The sequence below is a fragment of the Netta rufina genome (assembly GCF_964035555.1).
Source record: "Netta rufina genome assembly, chromosome: 2".
NCBI lineage: Eukaryota > Metazoa > Chordata > Aves > Anseriformes > Anatidae > Netta > Netta rufina.
Genome location: NC_140124.1, coordinates 116668152 through 116686766, shown reverse-complemented (window position 1 = coordinate 116686766; position 18615 = coordinate 116668152). Strand labels below are relative to the sequence as shown.

The window sequence follows — 18615 nt, the reverse complement described above, 5'->3', positions numbered from 1 at the left end:
ACAACAAAGAACATTATCCCTACAGGACCTGATGTTGATGCTGCCTCATGTTGAAGCTCCTCATGGGAGCTTGGTCTCAAAACCCATGCAATAGCAAAAGGGCTCTGAAGTGCCTGCATCATTGCTATCACTTGTATAAAACCTTAGCTCTCCATTATTCCACATGAGTTTTAAACCCATCTGGCACAATCGGTGGTGTATGTACACCAGCAAAACTTTTGCTCTAGTTGGTTTACCTTGTTTGCGTAAAGATATTATACCTTTTGCAATCACATCTCTTTACTGACAGATTTTATCTTTTCTACAGTAAATAACTCATTCTCAGCTGCACACACACAATTCCAGGCTCCTCTTAGGCATACTCAATTTTCTGGATTATTTTTTCTTTCTTATGTTTTGGTTGTGATCTTTAGGACCGTTGAATGCTTTCAATGACCAAATGATATTTTACTTTATTTTTTTTTTAAACAGGTAATTTATTTGCAACAGTAGTGTGAGATACAGTAGAGTACAAGTGGGAACCAGAAAATCATATATTATTTCACAGTGTATTTTTCAGTAGATTATTCCAAATGTAACATAAGGAAATTTTAAGTCCTATAACATTAGTTCTGATACCATGGTGACTAACATTACCACAATAAGCAGTCTTGTGGAAAAATCCTTGTGCTTAGTTTGCTCTACCTCATTTGTCTTAAATTACAGAGACTGCATCAGTATGATTTAGATCATGTAAGTAACCGTGTAACAAGTAATTCAGTCTGAATTTGCATCACATCTGTTTAGTAAGTCCTTGAGAAACTAAGATACACACATAGGTCGATTTGAGACAAATTTTGTATGGTGTTCTCTTCTCTCACCTTAGACAAAAAGGTTCACAACATAAATTTTCACATATTTTATTTAGATTATAAATACTGGATGGTGCATAATATCCTGCATGTGTTACACAGACTGAAGATAAAATGTTGCAGGGCACAACAGCAACTGCTCTGTTGCCAAGCACTAGAAAGGTGGAAATCCTATTTGAAGGCTGTTTAGCTTTTTGTGCAGGTACCATGGCTAATTAATAATCAGAAATAAAACTCATTTTGAAAAAATCATGTGTAAATATATGTGACAAGCCTAAACACTGCATATGAGACGTGTCTTGCTCCTGCTTCCACTGAATGAAAAAAAAAAGGTACAATTTACATACACTTTAACAGGAGAAAGCTTATGACAACTCAAAATGCTGAAGGAATCTTGTTTTATTATTATTATTTATTTCTTCTTTCATGAGAATATTTAGAATTTGGCTGATAAACGCCTTGGAAATGGTGCAACCTGAAAGATATTTGTGTGACTCTGTGTAACCACCTTTAACTTTCATCCCTTTTTTTTCTGATGTCCAGTGATTAAATATTATGAATATATAACAATATTTAAAGAACTGTGCCATCATGAAGGAGTAAGACTCATCCATATTTTTTTAGGAACCCAAACTAATGGTGAAATGCCCATCAAACTTACTGTGATATTTATCAACCAACATAAACCAATAAATACTTTATTTCCAATACATGAAAAGATCATGCTAGTCTATTATTTAACAAAATTTTACTATTTTATGATGATGATACCACTGTGCAATAACTTAGAAAAGCACATATCCCTGCATTTTAAAGCTAAGTCGTAAGGGATGCTGAAGTGTGACATTCCCTTACATAAATGGTGATCATCACATAAAATGGTGATCTCTTGTTGTGGGGTACAGCCAGCTTTGGTGGCACATACACCTAAAAATTTACTTAAGGGTGGGTCATAAACCTAAAGTCAAATGTATCTCCTTCCAGAAATAACTATCTTGACTAAAAGCTCTTATTTTGGAAAAACTACAGCGAAGTCCATGACAGAAGCCATCAAACCCCTAAATAGCTCAGGATCATTTCCATTGTAGTTAACGACAAACCTAACCACGAGTCTCATTCCATGGGAGCAGGAGCAGGCCTACCATATTTCGCTTGTCCAATGCATGGCAACATCCTTTATGGTCTAATGGTCTCTTTACTTCAGCTTCCTTTTTTCTCCTGATCTTTTCAGGAGTCTCGGCATCTTATGTCCAATACTCCTGTTGAGCGAGGTGCTCTCCCAGGACTGGCTCTGAGTGGTATCCACACTTTGTTAAAAAAAGTGTGTTCCAAGGAAAAAAAATCCTCCCAATTGAATTGGCTAGCGCCATGCTCCTGTTATGCTATCCTCAGCAGTCGAATCAGGCTGGGTGGAGAAAAGTATCATGCCATTTGTGTAAAGGACTCTCAAGCATAAAACAAATCACAGTTTCTTATTTAAATAATACAGTACCATGCAAAATTCACTTCATAAATGAGCTTCTAAGGAGTGTTTTTAAATATGAAAATGTAAAAAATTTCCTAACAATCCACCAGTGCTATGTGTGTTACTCTCTTCATTTTATCTGCTTAATCCATGCAAAATGTTTAATCAAAGTGTCCCTTTAACAAACACAGCATTTGAACAAAACAAAACAAAATGAAACAAAATGAAATAAAACAAAACAAACCAATAAAGTCAGAACAAATGCCTACACACACATACAAAAAAAACACACGAGTTTTAATCTTTCTGATTGAATCTATTTAGCATGATGTTTACCTATCTGAGGAGAAGCATACAGGAATCCAAACACCTGCCCTTCCCCAGGAGACTCAGTCCTTGCTGTGGCTTAGCTCCTTACCAGTGCTACTCAGCTCCTGCTTGGCTCTTATCTGTGATCTGACATTGTGTCTGCCAAGCAATTCCCTAACTATACTCAAGCCCTTGAAGTGTGATGCTGTTGCTGTGTCAGAGGCACAGCTAGGGACAAATATCATCTGTTTTACCAGACTCCACACAGGTACATGATAGAGAATGAGAGGACTTGTGAGCACAAAGCAGAGCTGTTCCAGGGTCACCCAAGGAAGCCCTGACCTGCACACATGAGCTACGTGCTGTGTCCCAGGGGAGCAGAGGAAGTCTGTAGCCCAACTGCAGTGCATGGAGGAGTCACAAATCTCATGCTCAATGCAGGGAGCTTGTGCCACTCTCTACCATATTTTTTAAGGCAAGGAAAGTGTGAAACTAGGAGAACAGTACAGCAGGATATGCTGGGGCTACACAGTGCTGGTGAGCTGGGATAGTAGAATTGCCCTTGGATCAAAGTACACAGACTTGAGTTTAGCAGTGGTTTATTATCTCGCTAGAAACATCTCATTCCCTGTAATAAAAATTGCATGTAGAGTATGTCAAAGAGCCAAAGAGTCTATTACAGCCCATTGTCAGGACTAATGCATTTTTTTTCCCTCTTATTGCTAAGTAGGCAGGAGTAGCTTTTCAATTTCAAAATAAAACTATACAATTACAGTAATAATGTAATGCTCCTGACTGCTTGGCTGCTGCATATTGTAAAACTCAAAACCACTGATCAGTAGCAAAAGCAGTAAGTCAGTACAATCTTTATAAAATGTCTTGTTGGGGTGATTATATCTATCAAAATACTTCTATGAGGGAAAGACTGATTACTGAAAATATTTCATGACCCTTTCCCCCTAAAAAAACAACCCTGCAAGTGCTTGCATCTTTTCCTAACAACAAATAAAGAAGCTGGTGAAGGTGCTGGAGGTTTAATTAAGACTGCACGAGCAGTGGAACAAGCAAGGATCTTGTTCAACTAGTTAGGCATCAGCTACAACAGAAAACCAAAAGCAGTCATATTTTTATCATCTGTTATAAAAAAATATTTCCCAATCAGTGTTTCAATACAGTTAAAAGTTAAAAACCCTCTACATTACTAATAAATTAAAAACCCCAGATTTCCAACCATCTTGTAAGAAAGTAGGTAAGTAATTTAAACCTTTAGTTTACATAAATTAGCACGGAAATCTGTATTTGAACAAGTGCACTGAAAACAGATATGCCTTCTTTTCTTCTGATATCTCTTATTTGAGTTATTAAGTAACAGGAAAGCCTTTATATTCTTTGCATGACCTTGAAAGTCTGCTGCCACTAAATGGTCAATAGTCAAACCCCAGGAGAATGTTTCACCAGACAGACAATGACATGGGCGAGCATGAAGTACAGTCAAATGCTTTGCAGCCGTATTATGGTAGACTTCAACATTCAATTTCAGCACATTTACTCCTGGGAAGAGATGAAGGTAATATATTTATACAGGAAATCATATGAGTGAAATTTGATGGGTTGATAGAATTTTTTTCAAAACCTATTAAAATACCATTTTTTTTCAGAGGTAGTTTGCAAGGCAATAGCGATCTATGTGAGTGGAAACAATATTCCTTTGCTTGACTTTGGATAGAACTCTTAAATACTATTGATGCTCTCCCTGAACCTTGCAGAGAAAGCTTAATGGATAAGACATTCTAATGAGAGCTGACAACAGCCAATTAAGTGTCAGAAGAACAATCTGATAAGTAGGTCTTCGTGTCTATAGGCATTTCCTGATATGTCTTAACTGTCAATCTGAATGTTAAACATCTCTATCTTCATCTCATTATTGACTGATTTATTAAAGGAGAATGCTTTCAACTCCTTTTTTTTTTTTTTTTTTTTTTTTGGACTTTGGGGTTGTTCCAGAAAGAAGGGAATGAAAACAGTCGGGACAACTCTTAATTTGGAATAATTCATGGGGAATTGTAATTGTAGTGAAGGCTTAATATTCCAACCAAGCAGATGTATGGTTTGGTGATGCCACTACCATGCAGCTGCCCACACCATATCTTTTAAGAAATGTTAGATGCTCAGTTTAGAGGAGATCTGTTTCTTTAATAGGTGGAAGGATATCTGTGGACATGCTAGCAGGCTGCTCTCTGCTTTCAGTGCTCCTTGCTAGTCATACAGAAGACAGCACCTCGCTGGACGGATCTCTTCCCTTCTTGTCGTCACCCCGGTCAATATCAATCACGTGAACTATGCCAGGCTTCAGGATCAGGTCATCGGTCTCTACGTGGCTCCTGCTATCATCCACCTCTGTGTATTTCCCTTTGGATGGCTGGGTAGCCTTACTGAAGACATCTTTAAAACGGCGTTTGAGTTCAACATCTGGGCAATAGACATACTCATAAAGAGCACCAGCAAGGACTGCTCCGATTATTGGTCCCACCCAGTAAACCTACAAAGAGAGGTGGGAAAAACATAGGCATTAAGCTCTACAGCAAAGAAAGAAGCCAGGATCTCAGAGGAAATCATGTCACTACAGGCTTCACTCAGAAAACTTTATGTGACGTGCTCTAGCCCAATCATTTAAAACAACTCTGTTTTCCAGAAGTTAAGGTCATATCATTCACTGGATTTCATGACCTGTAAAAAGAGTTTTCTTTTTTTCTTCTTCTGTCTGCCCACATACCAGATTATGAGGCAGAGAAGTGCTAGGTTCTAGTTAAGAACACTAAGTTTCGCAGGTGGTGACCTGGAGCTCAACAGTGAGATGACTTCTCTAAATTGATGTATGAAATAGGTCAAGAGTCAGTCTCTTAGGCAGTTAACAGCATTAGTTCCATGTAGCCTTTTTCTTTTTTTTTGCCTCCTTCTCTCAGTCTCTCTTCTCTCACAGGTATTTTGTCCACTTCAGCAATACTCCCTAGTATTTCTGCTTTTCTTTTAAACTAGCAAGAGTAAGGTGATTGAGAACCAAGCCCATATCCTCAGAGATAAATGTTTTTGTCAACTTTTATCGATCCACCTCTTTCCAAGAAGCTTTCTCTAAATTTTCATTGGTTATTTTCCACCTGTAGATAACATATCTGTGCTGTTTGCCAGGTGACACACAAAATAAATATCAATGTAGAAAACATCTTCTTTCTACATTTTCACCAAAGATGATGATCAACTTATAAGGAAACAAAACCTATCCTAATGCATATATGCAAGCAGTTCTATTACAATATTTCAGACTCACATTTCCAAGAGTCCAAATTTGACTTCTTATCCTGCAGAACCCAACAGGCAGCCATCTATCTGATCATCTAATTTGTATAACTGAATGCAAATGACACACACCATTTTGTAGGGTAGCTATTTCAGTACAACAGGGAGCAGTTCTGTAACATTAGTAGGTGCAGAGGCCCACTGACTTCTCTTAATGACATGCTAATGTCACCGCTCTGAAGGAGGAGAAAACAGCTATCTTTCCAAACGACCAGGACAACAGATAAGCTTCTCCTACAAGTTTCTACATAGTACATTTGTTTATTATTTACAGCTTTAGTTGTAAATTACAGGCTCCCTCAGAGTATGAATAATTAATCTTGTGAAAAACTATAGCAGTTTTTTCATATGAACAAGCCATTCACTGATAAGTGAGTAGATCTGCCTCAATAGGATAACTCTTGGGAGCAAAGTTACACATGGTATTATGTTTGCAGAACTGGAGCCTCAGGGCCCGAAGACCATGCTATCTCTGTTGTTAGTTGCAGTGGGAGCAGTGTGGGCTCCATACTTTAAAAATCAAGAAAATCCTTGTATACACTGTAATATGCAACTCTTACAGTTAGTACTGAAAGTGTCCCTGGAAGTGCTTTCCCTATCTTTAATTAGGGGAGGCTGAGCTGCAATCCATCTCTCCCTATAAAACATTAACTGTTTTTTGATAAGTTTAGTAGTGGGACGCTATAAAAAATAACTGTGTCACTCACAATCTGTTTATCAAGTTGTTTCCTGCACAAGTACTTCCAGTTAAGGGGATGCTTTCTAATAAAAGCAGGTAACATCTGGTCTAGTTTGTAAAGACCAGGCTGCAACCCCTTCGTCTCTCAGCGTGGGCATGTGCAAAGACAGGTTCTCCCCCTGGAAACAGATCACAGAGGGTCCCTGCTCTCAATGTGTATCTCTGCCCCCGACTTTGCTGTACAGCCAGGTGAGACATGAAGCCAACAGAATTACTTCCATAACTTCTCATCAACACGACTGGGGGGGTTGCAATCTGCCTTGGAGGATTTTTTTTCTTTCTAACAGTTCGATTCTTTCCATCTTGCTGGATTGCTTTTTATTGTTTTGAACTTTTTGTATGATTTCCTTTCTACCAAAGCTACTACCTCCCCAAAATGCCCCCTGAATAGCAAGATGCTATTCTAGTGTGCTGTGTACCACATTACAATTCCAGGAGAAGAGAATGATTATACCAAAACACGTGGCAGGTCAGCACCTGTCAGCAATAGCCTCTATGTGATGTGCAAGGATAGACAGCTAAAGGCAAATGATGTATGAAAAAATGCTGATAGCTATTTGTTGCTAGGGTGAAGGAAGCATGAAAGAAGAGTTACCCATTGGTTTTCCCATTTCCCCATGATGACAGCAGGCCCAAATGATCTAGCAGGGTTCATACTGGCACCGGTGTAATTGATCTAAAGTAGAGAAAAAATATTGCCTGTTATTAGAGTCTTAAAGATAGTCATTTAATTTCTTTTATTCCTTGCACTATGGGACACCCTGGATTTGCAAGACATCTAATCCTGACAGTACATAGTGTCACTCTCCAGAGTCTCATCACAAAATTAACAAAGCCATCATGCGAACAGGCAGGAAATCTCTGATGCAGCAGCCCAAGAGGACCCTCCTGCTACTTTCAAATTTTTTTTTGGCATGGACCTGTAAAGACTACAGCAGCTATGTAGCTATAGCAGCTATAAAGTCTACAGAAGTTTCCATTTACTTCTGAAGTAGACATAATGGGACAGAGACTCTATTTTTTTTTTTTTTTTTTGAGAGAAGCCATTAACTTACAGCAAATAAATGTCCAATTGCAACAGAAAATCCAATTGCTAAAGCTACCGAACCAGTGACATCGTTTCGTTTTGAATCACAGCTGGCAAAAATAGTAAAAACCAGCTGGAATGTAATTATCAACTCCACCAGGAGTCCATGGCCAGCGGAAAGATCTCCATGTACCTGGAAGAAGAGAAAGAAACACCGGAGATGAAGCAAAAGTGATTTTGTAAATCAGAAAGCAACCACATACATTGATTATATTTCAGTGAACTGTATTTTCAGTGATTTCCTAAATACTACACAGTGAAATTAACTTTTAGACGTACAAATTCCCACCCTTCTTCTCCCCCTTGTGCCATTATTTTTTTTTTTAAATTGAGAGCCATGGAAAATTACAGCTGGACTGACAACAGACAGCTTGCCAGTAACATCGAACAAGAACTTCAAAGTTAGACTGCAGAAGTGTAGTTTATTTTTACACAGGGATTTGCAAATGCTGCACTTCCCCTTCACCATTTTTTTTCTTGGGAGCGCTGTAATTTACTATTCAATTATAAATTCATTAATTAGCCCTGACTTAATTAATTTAAATTTCAATTAAAAATTAAGCAGTGTGCGGCTCAAGTGCATTTTTAATAAGTCCTGCAACAGGGCTAACTGATGGCATTTCTTATTAGTTTAGAACAAAGCTGAAATCTAAGCCACAATCTATTTCAAAAGTATGTCATTTTAAATTGATGTTTTTTCAATCCCCATCATAATGGCATAGAATTAATTTCCCCTCCCCAGTCCATATGAAAATGGCATTTCATGCATATATTATTTAAATTTTGTATTTAAATTAATGTTACCTGCTGTCATCAGATTTGGGGAAGTTATAGAAAAGAGAACTTCTATAAAAAGAATAGCTATAGATATTGCGCTGCATAAAGCCATCCCGGGGAGAGCTTTAAACCCTGTCTAGATGTTATAAATAAACCAACCAGCTCCTAAAATCTCTACTTGAGCTCTCTTTATTCTGTGTGACACTGATTATATTTTCTTAGGCTCTAAGTTAGTCTACTCCAGGAGCTGGAGCAGAAGTGATTACCATAGTGACTCCCAGGCCTCCCACTACACTTGGTGGTGTGATGAGATAAAGGATGCCTGCCCCCACGATGGCTCCCAGGCACTGGGCGAGAATGTAGAAGACCGACTTGGCGAGGCTGATTTTCCTTGTGCAGACCATTGCCACTGTCACAGCGGGGTTAATGTGGCCACCGCTGATGTGCCCAAAGCACTGCACCATGGTTGCGATGCTGAGTCCAAAGCAGAGAGAGATAAGAACCATGTCTACAGGCAGGGGCTTCTCCGATCCACCCCAGTTGATTGTGGAACCAAGGCTGAGGAGGACAAAAATTAACATGGCCAAAAATTCTGCTGAAACAGCTTTCCAGAAGGGCTGAGTCCAGACGCCTTTAAATGCTACCATGATGCTCTCACACTTGCACAGACGTCCACACTTACTGAAAAGGAAAACAAGTCTTCATCAGAAGTCAAGCAATAAGCCCTATGTTCTCCTGTTAGAGGGTTGCTATCTGGCAGGCTTTGGAGGGAAGATTTCAAGGCTGAGTATCCTTGGACTGGGATAACCATGGATGCGTGCACTGGCAAAGCAGACTGCCCTTAAAATGCTGCCAGTGTTTGAGCATCTGCAGGTGTAATACACAGGTTAATTAGTCATCCCCTGTGATAAGTCTGTCCCTATAGCTTATTAGTTCATGCAAAGAACCTCCTTATATTTTTTTGAAATAAATGAGAATGAAAACAAGTGTAATCTTCTACACTAGCTGACTTCTACCTGCCTAAGAGTCTGCAAAACCCTACCACTTCCAGTGGCCAGTTAAACATCATGCTCATTAGATTAGTGGGCATTCTCTTTTTCTAAGCAAATCTGTAGTTTCCACAAAGTAGGTACAATAGTTCAGTAAAGAGCAGTGTCTTAGCCAAACCCTGTTTTTTACAACAGTGTAGTGTTGGGAGGTTGCTTAGGGAGCTATAAGAGAAAGTCTATTTGTCTGAACACTCACACAAACCAATACTTCAATTTATATTTATGCAAAAAGCTCTTTCTTCTCTGTGGACGTAGGGTAAAATTTGAATTCAGCCAGGAGAATATATGAAACCCTAAATTCTGATTTTTAAATCAATCCTGCAGTCAATTAAGTCCTTTTTAGGGGCCAAGGGTGCAGAGTTAAGTAGTGGAATAGAAACATGTTTTCTGTACTTTTGATGTGTGCTACTGTGTGTGGTAAAGAAAGAAATGTCTTGATTTTCCCGTCTGGAAATGCTATGTGTTAGTCTGCGCAGCCTTCCTGATGAGTTACAGTTTTGCTAGATGCTCAGATACCTATGAAAGTGGGTCACCAAAGAAAAGTTATTTGTGGTATTAATAAATTAGGAGAATAAGCCAAAAGGGAAGCATTTTAATGAGTTTCTAAGGAATGCTAACAAGATTCTTCTTTTAAAAACAAAAGCAAAAAACCCAACCCCTCCAAAACCAAAAACAAAACAAAACAGAAAACAAAAGAAAGAATATTCAGCTGTTACATCTGGGAACAGAATTTCAAGTGGAAGATGGATGAATTTATGCTCAGTTATCTAAGGTAACTGAGCTACAATGCATATTTAATACCACTTACATCAGAAAGAAGCATAAAATGCATGCCTTGCTTTTTCAAGTTATTGCAAGAAGAATGGCCCATGAATTTCTTAACAGTTGCTGAGAGTTAGGGAAAGGCAATTTAATCCTGTGACTGGAGCAAATAATTTGTTTCCTTGTCTCATTTCTTATGCTAATTTACTGTGTATTTTGGGTAGGTCATTTGTACTCTATCTCAGTTCTCTAGACTCTCAGATGAGAACAAGAATTACATTATTTCCTGAAAATGGCTGTAAAGTGCTTGTGAAGCAATCTGACAGACTCTGAATTTTGAGTGGGACTTGTAAGAGTGGGACTTGTAACTCATATTAACAACCAGTTAATGACCAGCTACCTAGATCAGGCTTTTTGTTCAAAATGGCTCCAAATTCACTACCTCCCCCAGTGCTAAAGCACACAGCTTTTTGGGGATCCTTGTCTTTGAACACTATGCCCAGACTCTCACTGCAACCTAAAGACTGTCAATAGCTTACCTTCGACAACCTTGCTACTCCCTCACTAACTTAATTTAGTGGCCTCAGGAGGACATGGGAGCTGTATCTACGCTGAAAAGATGTTGGTGTCCCAGGAAATGTCCCAGATGAACATTTCACATAGGGGTGAGGCACATCCTGCTGTCCATGGAAAAGAAATGTGGATGCACAGACAAGGAAAGTGGCACTCATCTACCCTCTCACACCCATCTCAGTTGGGATGCAACATGGGTTTCCTTGAGCTTTAGCTTGCACCTGCTTTTGCAAAGCAAAGCACAAGCCATGGTATTTTATCCCAGACTTTTGAAAAATTTCCTACCACCGAAGAGAGTTAGGGGAACATAGGTTTCTGGAGAATGTGAGATAAGGATATAGTGACTCCTGACTTCATTGTCCAAGAGTACCCAACCCGTCTCTTTCTGTATGCAGAGAATAGCAAGATGTGCAAATCAGCAACATCCCCTCATCTTGTAGAAAAGAGAGATTGTATTTGGTATTAAAACCATGTATTTAGCTTCATTCCAGTTGGGGGGAGTCCCAGGAGTCAGTGGTGCACGCACGTGTGTAACAGAGGGAGGATCCAGTAGATCACAACTTCTGCTGTCCAGGCTACCAAATAAGGAGGTCAGATTTCAGACCTCTAGTACTGCTAGACCCTATAAGAACATGTGAGAACACGTGCAATCAATTTGGTCATTTTTTAGAGCCCTGAAAATGCAAAAATGCTGGATACAAGTCAAAAGCATAACTCAAGTACAAATCTTGTTCATCAACATAAAGAAAGTTTCTATTTTTCTCCAATAACACACTGCATGGAAAATATGAAAATGGTAGAACTATACTGCCAGCCACACTTTGATAGTTAATGATCTAAACACCTATTTTCAATGCAGAAATGTTTTTCTGAAGCAGCCTGTTTTTCCCTGATTTCAACACCCAGCAAAACACCCAGCTGTCACAGCATTTTTTTTTCTTTCAAGCTGCACACCTGTTAATAAAAGCTTAATATTGTGTTTTAGCCCTGAGCCCAGGTTTTCACTTAAATCCAAAAGCAACGTGGAAATCAACACCGCCTCCAACATCCACTATTCTTTCTGCATGCAGCTAATTTAAAGCCTTGAGATGAGATGGTGATGGCTGCCAGGTCTAAAACTGAAACGTGACTTTCCAGCCACTAAGATTTACCATCGAAGTTGCAAAACAATTTTTGGAGGAGTTGTTGTTCATGGTTGCCTTACACAAATAAAAAATGGAAAAGCAGAATGACGCTTTCGTGTTCTGGTCACACATTAAATTCCTATGGATACACTTGAAATCCTCTAGTCTAGACCACACAGTTACATGGTAGACTGTGTCTGATAGGGTGCAGGGTGGGTTTCACAGCTCATGTTGTCATCAAGGCCAAAAGAGCGTGGGCTATGGACAGGACGCACTGGTGTCCAGGACATCATCGGTGTGATTACAGCTTGAAGCCATAGCAGTGTAAGCAGTAATGCTGTCTTCCATACAAATGTCAAACGGCATTTACCAAATTCTTCCTCCCCTTACTACTATGCTTGTGGGGAGCAGGGCCAGCAGCTGGGGGGGCTTGCAGCGACCCTGCCTGGGGCACAAGCTCTGTGTGAGCGGTGGCTTTTGGGGCAGCATCCGAGGCTTTTTGGGGGGCACCAACGAGCCCCCCCCGACGTGTGCCGGCCGTGTCCCGCCGGGACACCGGGCACCCGCTTGTGGGGAGGGAGCGGCAGGGGATGGGGGCAAGCGCACGAATAAAAGCAGCGAATAAAAGTTGTAGGGCGCGGAACAGCGCCGGCTTGCAGCCCTCCGGCACCTCCAGTCTCAAACCCCAAGGGCGACTGAAAGATATCACCTCCGGGGAAGGGGCCGGCTCCCTGCAAGCCCCCCATGATGCAAAACCCCCCTCCTCCCTCCTTCCCCCCCACCTTGGCACTGCAGGACGGGGGTGGGGGGTGCGCGGAGAATCCCCACCGGGGCTCCCCTTTTCCCCCTCGAAACTTTCCCCAGCGCCCCTGTTGAGCTTTATTTCCTCCCCCCCTCCTCCAACCCTGCCCCCCCTCCATTTTTCCCCCTCCGCACCCCGCGGAGGGCCGCGCACTCACCCGCGGCGCTCAGCGGCCGCCCGGTCGCTCATGCCTCCGCGCGGAGCTGCGGCACCGGCCGGGGGGGGCGCGGGGCTCGGGGCGGGGGCCGGGGCCGGGACCTGGACCGGGGCCGGAGCCGGGGGAGGACCTGTGGGGGGGACCGGGAGGGGACCGGGGGGGGGGCGCGGCTCCCAATCTCTGCCCTCCCTACCTGCTGCTGCTCCCCGACGGCCCGGGGGGGGCTCGAGGCGCTGCCGCCGGAGAGGGGGCGCTTGCGGTCGTGGGAATAGGATTAATTAATTAGCGCGGGGTGGGGCGGGGGGGGGGGGGGGGCTGCGCAGTTTGGAAGATCGCTCGGAGTCGGAGATTTTGCGGTTTCTTCTCCCGCTGCGCGCTGGATTCACGGGAATCGAGTGCAAGGCGCCCTGAGGTGGGGAGATCTGAGTGCCTGAAACACCCCCGTACCTCACCGGGACCATGCTGGCTCCCAGAGGGGCAGAGGGGTTAGTTTTTAAGTTTTTCCTCGTGTGGAAAGCTAACGGGAGGCACTGAAAAGAGCTCTTGACACTAGTCTGTGATGCTGGTGAGGCAATTCAGGTGGTTCTCACCTTGAGAGGAACCAATTCCATCCGCAGCATGAGAACAATCTGATGAAAAAAACAGCCCTTTAGGCTATAAGAAAACAGACAAACAATAAAGTTACCTAAGTTTCCTGGCAGGATTATTTTGTTAGAGACTGCACAGAACTTGACACTTGAAGAAGGCAGGCGTGAAAATGGAACAAAGTATCAATAAAATCCCTTTTTCTTTCTTTTCTTTTTCTTTTTCTTTTTCTTTTTCTTTTTCTTTTTCTTTTTCTTTTTCTTTTTCTTTTTCTTTTTCTTTTTCTTTTTCTTTTTCTTTCAGGTGGCTTTGACCTTTGAATGCAGTAAAATAATCAGTGCATAAGTTACACAAAAAATGGTTTAAAGAACATGCTGTTCAGGGGTTAAGCCAGGTTAAAACAGCATGCACCAAGAAACTAAATCTATTGCCTTGCACCCATATGGCAACAGAGAAAGAATCAAAATCTGATGTGATAATAAACTGGCCTGTGCTATACCTGCTGTGCCAGGCAATCTTTCTGCACATTAGAAAAGAGTGCAAGAGCTGAAGAACTACTTTGGATGTGGAAACCATGGAAAACCATGGAAATCCTTTCTTAGCTTCTGCTAGGAGATTGTAGGCAACAAGTTACAGTGGTGAAAAATGAGTCTAATGTGTGACACTATCAGTTCAGGATGCCCTAAACAAATTTGAACACCGTGCAATAAAGAACTAATGCCCGTGTGTTAAATACTTACCGATCAGAGTTAATGGTACATACCAAGTGATCATAAAGTACAAATGTAGGTGTTTCTCTCACGTTTGCCTGCAATTCCCTTCTCTAGAGCAGAGTCATAAAGGGAACCAAGAGACATTCACAATTTGATGACAAAGGAAAACAGCTGGCTGGATGTTTGACTTCCTTGTTTTCAAGCTTTGCTTCATTTTCTTCCATCTTGCACTCAGCGAAGAAGGGGTGCGGGCATCACTGCACAGCTCTGCTCCTTCCTCTGGTGCATTTGGGTTTCTCAGTCTTTCTCAGGCAGTTTCACAGCCTGTTACAATGATTCCAGAAACTTCAAGTCCTAATAGTGTCATATGGGCACATAAGCCTGTCATATACTTCATATACTCACAGACAAGCTTTCACATCAAGGCTGCAGGAGTTGCCGCCCACAGTGAAAGCGCTTTATTTAGGATGTTCGTCTGCATAAATATTTTTTTTCACCCCTATTGCCTTTTGAACAGGAATTACTGTACAAAAAAGAAACTTATTTTTAGTGCTGTGTTTCAAACACCTGTGGATTCCCTTGCTTGAACACATCATAACTTTTCCCACCTGTATTTGATGAACTCATTATTTGATTATTTCAGCCTCTAGTACCACAGCTACTTCTAACAAATACTTTTCTCTGTTGTTCCAAAGGCCACAAAAGGTGCACACAGAAATCTCGGATTTCTTTCCAGTTTTGGAGCTGCCTGTTTCCAACTAGGGCTGAGGTTGCTTTCACAGCTTTGCCCTGACAACACACTTGTTCTTTGGCACCTTGTAGATTGGGCTCTCGTGGCCCATTAGTTTATTCACAAACAAAATTCACTTAACAAAACAAATAATTACGTTTCTTTTTCTTGCAGACAGCACGTATCTGCTCTTTGTGATCCTCAGAGCAGATCCCTACCACATAGAGAAGCCAGAACATTAATAACTTCTGTCACTGCTACCATTCTTGCTGCAATAGATCTTCTGGAGAATTAGACAAAGGTTGTGACCACATAAACAGAGAAAGGCAATGCTTCGGGCACAAACCTGGAGCAAACTGCACTGTGCCAGCCCTGATCAAACAAAAAGGCTATGTTGTGTTGAAAACACAGGGGCAATGAAGCCATCCCTTGAGGTGTCACTGAAAAACAGAGCAAAGCAGTCCCATTTCATCCAGGGATAAATTTGTTATAAATTTGCCATTCTTGGGATTTGGGGGACCATGTAGATTTCTCTCTCTCTCCTTTTTTTTTTTTTTTTTTTTTTTTTTTTTTTTTCCTTCTTCTTTCCCTCCCCTATGTATTTTAATCGCCTTAAAACCTGGCTCAACTTGGTTTGGACCTCTGCCCAAGGATGAAACATTCCAACATTCCTCCTGCTGCTGTGCTTAACACAATTAAGGAAATAACTTGCAAATGAACATGACAATTTTTAAATTTGTGCTAACTTTCAATCCCTGTCTAAGGGGGAGAAATACGTGGCAGAAACTCTCAATGCCTCTGCTTCTCCTTCACTGAACATTACAGCCGACTTCCCATAGTCATTTTTAGGGCATCATGAATAAAAGATCTCCCTAGGAAAGTAAGCCATGGCGAGAAGATGCTGCAACACGTAAGGCACATCCACCTTCTGAACAAGGACTTCCCAGACAGTTGAAGCATGCTGGATCTGGGATTTCAGATTGGTCTGTTGTGGAGGAGAGGGCGCTCTGCCAAAGTTGGAGAGGAATGTGCACACAGATAATTCCAGCTAAAATAATACGAGGGAGGGAGACAGAAACTCTCCCTGGAGTAGACTCTGGCACCTTGCTGAATTGCAGTGTCCCTTCACTATTATGGCGAGTCCCACAGGTATCCATCCTGGGCATCTCCATCACATCTGCCTCAGCTGAAGCAGAGAAAAGAAAATCCAGAACAACAGTAAAACAGCATAATTTAGAAGCACTATGTGTTTTCTCAGTGACCATGGTTCTTTTACCACTTGTACCCAGAGGACCTGGACTGCTCTCCTTATGCTGCTGTCGTTAAGCTCCTCAGCTCGCTCAGCTCCTCTCTCAGCTCCACTTCAGGCTTTCAGTTTCCAAAGGGAATGAAGCTTACCCAAACATGCTACCACTCTCTGTCTTTGGGTGTCTTTGCCTTTTCCAATGTGTTTTGAGCCCCCAAGCCAATCTCAGCTGCAGCTGAAGGAAGGTCAGAGATCTCCAGGCTGCTCAGGTTCCTGCTAGCCCTGTGTGCACGAGCAGGCAGCAGGTAGCCAGAGCGAAAGGGACACTTGCTGCCACTCACAGGAGAGCCTTGAGAAGGATTTTCAGAAGCGCCTGAAGTGATGGAGAGACTTAGCTGCCATTTTCACAGTGGCACAGGCTCCTAGGAGACTAAATTCCTGTGACCCTTTCCTGGCTCCTGTTGACAAGAGCGCTTGAAAGCAGGCTGCAAGCCTTTCAGAAATGATTGACGCTTGCAGAAACGCCGACTTTCTTTACTGCTGGACCGAACATTTTGTTCTGTCGCCACTAATGAACCCTCCTCCCCTCACCACTTTATGTTTTATAAGTTTGGGCTAAGCTTTGTCTACTAAAAGGATCTTACATAAAGCACCGCTTACTGAAATGTGATCTTTGCACATTTCTGAAGTTCTAATTTTCCTGTGGTGTAATCTTGTTACTTAGGTCATTCATTTTGTCACGCCTTGGTATCAGTCTGGTCCAGATTTGGCTGCAGGGCTATGTTCTCCTGACATTTAGAGCAAGAATTCACTGGGAAATCAGTCAAGAGATTTGACATTGCTGCTGGCCAAGCTCCAGAGGGTTTAGTTTTACTCTCCTTCTCTGTTTATTGTGGAATCTGTCTGTCCACAAGCTGCACATTGAGTCCCATGCTGGAGAAGAAGAACTGAAAGGGACAAAATGGCCATTCACTTGAGGGATTCATTCAGGCTTTTCATAAAGGTTTTACAAGAAGCTGTGCACTTGGATGACTGCTGTGCTTCCTTCGTCCTGCTCCATTACCTTCCTGACGAGACAATTTGGATTGACTGCTTTTTCTTTGCTCTCCCCCCCACCCCAGCTCAATAAGCAGCAGTTACAGTTGGAAAAGCAAAACTGTGATCTAGGTAGCATAGGAATCACCTGGAGGCTTTTGGTTTTTAGAAACAGTTTAATTACAATGTGGCATGGATAGGCCCTTTGCTAGCAATATGTAGGAGTAGTCACACAGTAAGGGGTTGATGAGCTGGAGGGGAAGAGCAGCCCTGGGCACTCATGGGGGTGCAGCAGTGGGTGTGAAAGAAAGGGACACAGAAGGACGACTGAAAATGTGGGAGGAGGAGGGAGGTAATGACCTGTGCTGGGAGGGAAAAAGAGCCCAAAGTGTTGATGGGCTATGTGCTGAGGGCAAGTAGTTGCACCCAGTGGGGCCAAAGAGATTTGTCTAACTTCTCTAGGTGGGACACTGAAATTCGGTTAAGCTCTCACAGGTTTTATCAGCCACAGAAAAAACAGTATTACAGTTTGTATACCCCACTGTTGCGCGTTCTTTAATATCCAGACATGCTTTCCTGGCTGATCTGAGCTGCTCATTCTTCACAGTCTTGCTGTTTATCAGCTCCTCATCTCCAAACACTCAGCCTCTTCCCTCAGCACCACCCCAGGCTCTTAGTTTCCTTCAGAAATGAAGGTCATGACAGCTCTGCCTCTCTTTCTCTGTGCAGCTGTTATCCTCAATGATTTTTGATCCTATCAGCTGTTGAGCCATGGTAGAAGTGATGTTGTTTGTGTATTTCATATTTTATTTTTTTTATACCTAATGTTAAAAACAAAGAGTACTACTTAAAAATAAATAAATAAATAAAAACCCCACACCCACAAAGTTATAACTGACCAGAAGACCTTTATCACAAAGACCTATATCATAAATCTTTATCATAAAGACCTATATCATAAAGACATTTTATGACACCTAATTCCATTATCTGTGCAACAAGAAACACACTCAAGCAAGAATCTGGTTTCCAGGAGAGAACTTTGCTTGCTAACAGCAGAAGGTGGTTTATTTGAAGGTGCATTTTTTCTTAGTTGTTATATTACTTCCATCTCTACCTAATGTGGCCACAACTGAAAGGCTCTGTTCACAAGAGTCAAAGAATCATGCAGTTTAAGACTAGACAGCAATACATTTTCTAGCTAATGTTATATATCATAGACCATCACTTTTCACCTCGTAATACAGCTCAATAACT

General features: G+C 41.7%; 1 protein-coding gene across 1 annotated transcript; it reads right to left on the bottom strand.

Moving 5' to 3' along the window:
- Nucleotides 1–522: 522 nt before the first annotated feature.
- Nucleotides 523–13255, bottom strand: AQP4 (aquaporin 4). Its single transcript, XM_084307024.1, has 5 exons — nt 13243–13255; nt 8849–9263; nt 7774–7938; nt 7314–7394; nt 523–5164 (listed from the first exon to the last, which is right to left on the bottom strand). The coding sequence occupies exons 2-5, from the start codon at nt 9227–9229 to the stop codon at nt 4886–4888; spliced, it is 906 nt and encodes a 301-aa protein (XP_084163150.1). The 5' UTR covers nt 9230–9263; nt 13243–13255; the 3' UTR covers nt 523–4885.
- Between the last annotated feature and the right edge of the window lie 5360 nt (nt 13256–18615).